General features: G+C 44.3%; 1 protein-coding gene across 1 annotated transcript in view; it reads left to right on the forward strand.

Moving 5' to 3' along the window:
• The window catches only part of LOC133621880 (major histocompatibility complex class I-related gene protein-like), a 23,383-nt gene extending 21,291 nt beyond the window's left edge, over nucleotides 1–2,092 (forward strand). Inside the window, exons 3-4 of the mRNA XM_072913585.1 lie at nucleotides 786–1,169; nucleotides 2,043–2,092. Of these exons, the coding sequence (XP_072769686.1) occupies nucleotides 786–1,169; nucleotides 2,043–2,092 (434 nt within the window). The remainder of the gene's footprint in view (nucleotides 1–785; nucleotides 1,170–2,042) is intronic.
• Nucleotides 2,093–5,055: the final 2,963 nt, after the last annotated feature.

Below are 5,055 nucleotides of genomic sequence, written 5' to 3' on the forward strand. Positions count from 1 at the left end.
TCTCTCCATCTTTACCTCCATCCACACCGTCTCTCCATCTTTACCTCCATCCAAACCTTCTCTCCATCTTTACCTCCATCCACACTGTCTCTCCATCTTTACTTCCATCCACACATTCTCTCCATCTTTACCTCCATCCATATCTTCTCTCCATCTTCACCTCCATCCACATCTTCTCTCCATCTTTACCTCCAACCACATCTTCTCTCCATCTTTACCTCCATCCACACCTTCTCTTCATCTTTACCTCCATCCACCCCTCCTCTCCATCTTTACCTCCATCCACATCGTCTCTCCATCTTTATCTCCATCCACACCTTCTCTCCATCTTTACCTCCATCCACATCTTCTCTCCATCTTTACCTCCATCCACACCTTCTCTTCATCTTTACCTCCATCCACCCCTCCTCTCCATCTTTACCTCCATCCACATCGTCTCTCCATCTTTACCTCCATCCACATCTCCTCTCCATCTTTACCTCCATCCACACCTTCTCTTCATCTTTACCTCCATCCACCCCTCCTCTCCATCTATACCTCCAACCACATCTTCTCTCCATCTTCACCTCCATCCACATCATCTCTCCATCTTTACCTCCAACCACATCTTCTCTCCATCTTTACCTCCATCCACATCTTCTCTCCATCTTTACCTCCATCCACACCTTCTCTTCATCGTTACCTCCATCCACCCCTCCTCTCCATCTTTACCTCCATCCACATCTTCTCTCCATCTTTACCTCCATCCACACCTTCTCTCCATCTTTACCTCCATCCACACCTTCTCTCCATCTTTACCTCCATCCACACCTTCTCCCCACGTTGTCTTCTGTTCACACGTGACATCACTTCCTGTGCAGAGCTTCCAGAGGTGTTCCTCCTCCAGAAGACGCCATCCTCTCCAGTCACCTGCATGGCGACAGGTTTCTACCCCGACTTAGCCGACCTGTTTTGGAGGAAAGACGGCGAGCAGATCTTCGAGGACGTGGAGCACGGAGAGCTGCTCCCCAACCACGACGGAACCTTCCAGATGTCGGTGGAGCTGAAAGTGGAGGTGACGGCCGAGGTGGAGGGCAAGTACGAATGTGTGTTCCAGCTGTCTGGCGTCAAGGAGGACCTGGTCACCAAGCTGGAGAGAAGAAGCATCCTGAGCAACGCAAGCCATGAAGGTGAGAAAGACACATTTAGTTGGAGATGTTTCCCATCACAAGTCCACCTGTCACCATTATTGATCCATGTCACCATGACAACGCTTGACGTCTGCATGCAAAGTAGTCATGAAGGTTTCCTCTTCATGCTTTGTCACTCTACTTGTGCTTTTTTGCTCTCCACAGACAACTGGAGCGTCGCCCTCGCTGCCACGGCGGCGGTCGTCGCTGTGGCGGCCGTCCTGGCGGCCATCATCATCGTCATGGTCAGGCGTCACAGAAACAGACAAGGTGAGGGACACCAATGTCCTCCGTCTTCTTCTTCTTCTTCTTCTTCTTCTCGGTCCAGGCCGTGAGTTGATGCTTTCATCCGGGCTGCATGTTTTAGTTGCCTTCCAGCCAAACACTCAAAGATCCACAGAGACAGAGCGCACACTCTCACATAGAAACACGTGAGGAAAAAGTCCATTTCACCTTGTTTCACTTTCATTTCAGCCCAGTACGATCCAGCTCGTAAGTAAAACAATTTTTCTTTGAGCCGCAAGAAACAAAGCCGTGGTGAAGCGTCACTCACATGGAGGTCTGATGTGGACCTTTGTTACAAGTTTAGCCTGAAAATCCCAACTTGAGCTGACTCCTTCACAATAAAAGACCCTCCTGTGAGCACACGCAATACAAAGTGTGGCATATCTCACGTTTGACATGAGTCCTCATGATGAGGATCAGCCAAATGAGACCTCAAGTGTGCTGACTCATCAAGAAGGTATCCTAGTCAGGAAGTAGAAGGGCAGCACTCTGCTTCTTCATGTTTCCAAGTCACACCTCAAAGATCTGATGTGAGTGACGAGGCACCTTCTGGATGTTCTTCCTTCACCGTTTGCGTTTGTCCCGCAGCTCGCCACGGCGGCGTGGAGCTCTCCGAGAGGGTGGCGGCTGAAGGCTGAGTAAGTCTGCACCTCCAAATGTTCTTGTGTGAAGATGATGTTCAACTTGCTTCTGTTGGGAATGTGCTGAGTCATCTTCTTCCTCCAGGATGCTTTGTGCACTGGAACACAGAGAGATGTCTCCATCGCTGAGGGACGTCATGGAGATGTGCTTTGTTCTTCATCCCACTGCTCCTCACGCTATTCCATCTATTCTTCTTTGGCCGTTAAAATACTTTCAACATCAAACGTTGGTGGCTATAAAATCATTCGGGGCTCACGTTTCATGGCCTTGACATCATGACGAGGATTTCTTCTTTCTTTGAATGGCCGCTGCTTATGATCAATATCACATTGTGTCACATCTCTGTCAATAAATCCGTTTGTTCTCCACTCGCCTCGCACTGCTTTCTTGGCGACCAGGAAGGCTCTCGCTCATAACAATGGTAGAAATAGCTCATTTTTATTTATCTTGTATTTTTTCATTTCAACACTTAAATCCCTAGATCAGTTTCAGGTTCATCTGTCCATATCATATTCTTTTTTTAATATTTTATGCCCTTTTTGTCAAAAACCTAAACCACTAAATAATCATTTTTACTAAACGTAATTGCAATCTTAAATAGGTCAATAATTCATAACATCATTGATTTTAATTCATTCAATTTTGAGCAATGACAATTTAAAAAATGGCATAAAAATGTTAAAAATGTATTTATTTTTTTACTTTCAACACTTAAGTCTTTGATAAACTTCAGATCCATCCCTCGTTTCTGTGACGACCTGTCACGTCAGGTGTCACATGGTCTGTTTGCATTTGTGTTTATCTACGAGTCAGCGCTCTTATTTTGGTCCCACTTCCTGTTTGTCTCCCTGAGCGCTTTTCCCTCCTCACCTGTCGCTGATTGGCAGCCTGGCCACACCTGGTCATGGGGTGAGGGTGATGGGTCAAATGCAGAGGATAATCTCACCACACCTAGTGTGTGTGTGACAATCATTGCTACTTTAACTTGAACTAACCAGCTGGCTTCTATTTATGCCTGCCTCGCCCTCCAGTCAGGGCTCAAGGATTGTTTTGTTAAAGATTACTCTGGTTTGCTGTATGCTGCTTATGCTTCTGTGCACTTCCCTGCTGCACCTCCTTGTGCTCCCTGTGGGAATTAAAAGACTCTCACCTGCACGTCGTCCTCCTGTCTCCTGCATCTTGGGGTCACAACTAGAGCAGCCATGCGAGTACGTGACAGCTTCTTCATTTTTATTTGTTTTTGCCATTTTAGTCAAAAACCTTTTGTTTTTAAGGCAAACACAAACTATCCAATATTTTCCCCGAAAAATATTTTGATGTCAAATGTTTTAAGTGACGTAATTGGAGCCTTGAATAGTTTAAATAATTGATAATAACATTGAGTTTGATTCATTATTATTTTTTAGCAATGACAGCTTTAAAGAGAAAACAACCTGCATGGCAGCTTTATTAGAATCAACAATGCAACATTTCTTTGTTACATTTCACCTGTTTTCACCTCTTTTATTACACTACTTAGGTTTTTTTATATAGTATTTGTAGAATGTGTCGTGGGCCGTTAAAAGATTAGCTGCGGGCCGCAAATTCCGCCAAAGAATGTTTTCATTGGGTTATCTCACAAAATGAAACAGAAAATCTTGATATTGCTTTTACTTCTGCTATCAGGCAATGTGCAACCAAATCCAGGACCCAGCTTCAATAACATCAGTACTGCTGATGAATTTAGAGCCGGGTCAGGCCTCCATTTCAATAATAGGAGTCTCCTGCCAAAATTAGACTTAGTCAAAATCTGGATTCCAGCAAGAAAATGCAGACTTCCTTATCTTATCTTAAGGTGGCTAAGTAAAGCAGTCTCTGACAAGGACGTTGCTATTAATGCATATAATGTCTTCCCATGCCATCGTCCTGGAAAAGGTGGAGGAGTGGCCATATATTTAAAAAACACATTTCTTGTTATCTTATTGTCAATCACTAAACCAGTGGTTCTTAACCTGGGTTCCATGGAACCCTAGGGGTTCGGTGAGTCGGCCTCAGGGGTTCGGCGGAGGTCAAAACACACCCGACTCATTGTGTAAATACAAACTTCTCCCTATCGGCGTATTACGGATACGGCAACAGCTGACTGATTTGCAGGTGTGTAATTTGTTGTGAGTTTATGCACTGTGTTGGTTTTGTTCTTTGAACAAGGTGATGTTCATGCACGCTTCATTTTATGCACCAGTAAAAAAATCATGGTAACACTTTAGTATGGGGAACATATTCACCATTAATTAGTTGCTTATTAACATGCAAATTAGTAACATATTGGCTCTTAACCAGTCATTATTAAGTACTTATTAACACCTTATTCGGCATGGCCTTATTATAACCCTAACCCTCTAACCCTGACCCTAACCCTCTAACCCTGACCCTAACCCATACTTGCCAACCCTCACGATTTTCCCGGGAGACTCCCGAATTTCAGTTCCCCTACCGTAAATCTCCCGGGACAACCATTCTCCCAAATTTCTCCCGATTTCCACTCGGACAACAATATTGGGGGCGTGCCTTAAAGGCACTGCCTTTAGCGTCCTCTACATTCTGTCTTCACGTCCGCTTTTCCTCCATACAAACAACGTACCGGCCTAGTCCTATGTCTTCTACATACATTTAAGTGAATGCCAAGCATACTTGGTCAACAGCCATGGAGGTCACACTGAGGGTGGCCCGAAGAACAACTTTAACACTGTTGCAAATATGCGCCACACTGTGAACCCACACCAAACAAGAATGACAAACTTTCGGGAGAACATCCGCACCGTAACACAACATAAACACAACAGAACACACGTGTAAGCAAATGTGTATTTCTTTGGAATCAAAGTAAATAATATATACAAATAAAAATATATATATATTACATATAGCATTATTATACTATTATTTGAGCATTACTGATAAGTGATGCACCGAAAATCCA

This window comes from Nerophis lumbriciformis, linkage group LG07, assembly GCF_033978685.3.
Source record: "Nerophis lumbriciformis linkage group LG07, RoL_Nlum_v2.1, whole genome shotgun sequence".
NCBI classification, from domain to species: Eukaryota; Metazoa; Chordata; class Actinopteri; order Syngnathiformes; family Syngnathidae; genus Nerophis; species Nerophis lumbriciformis.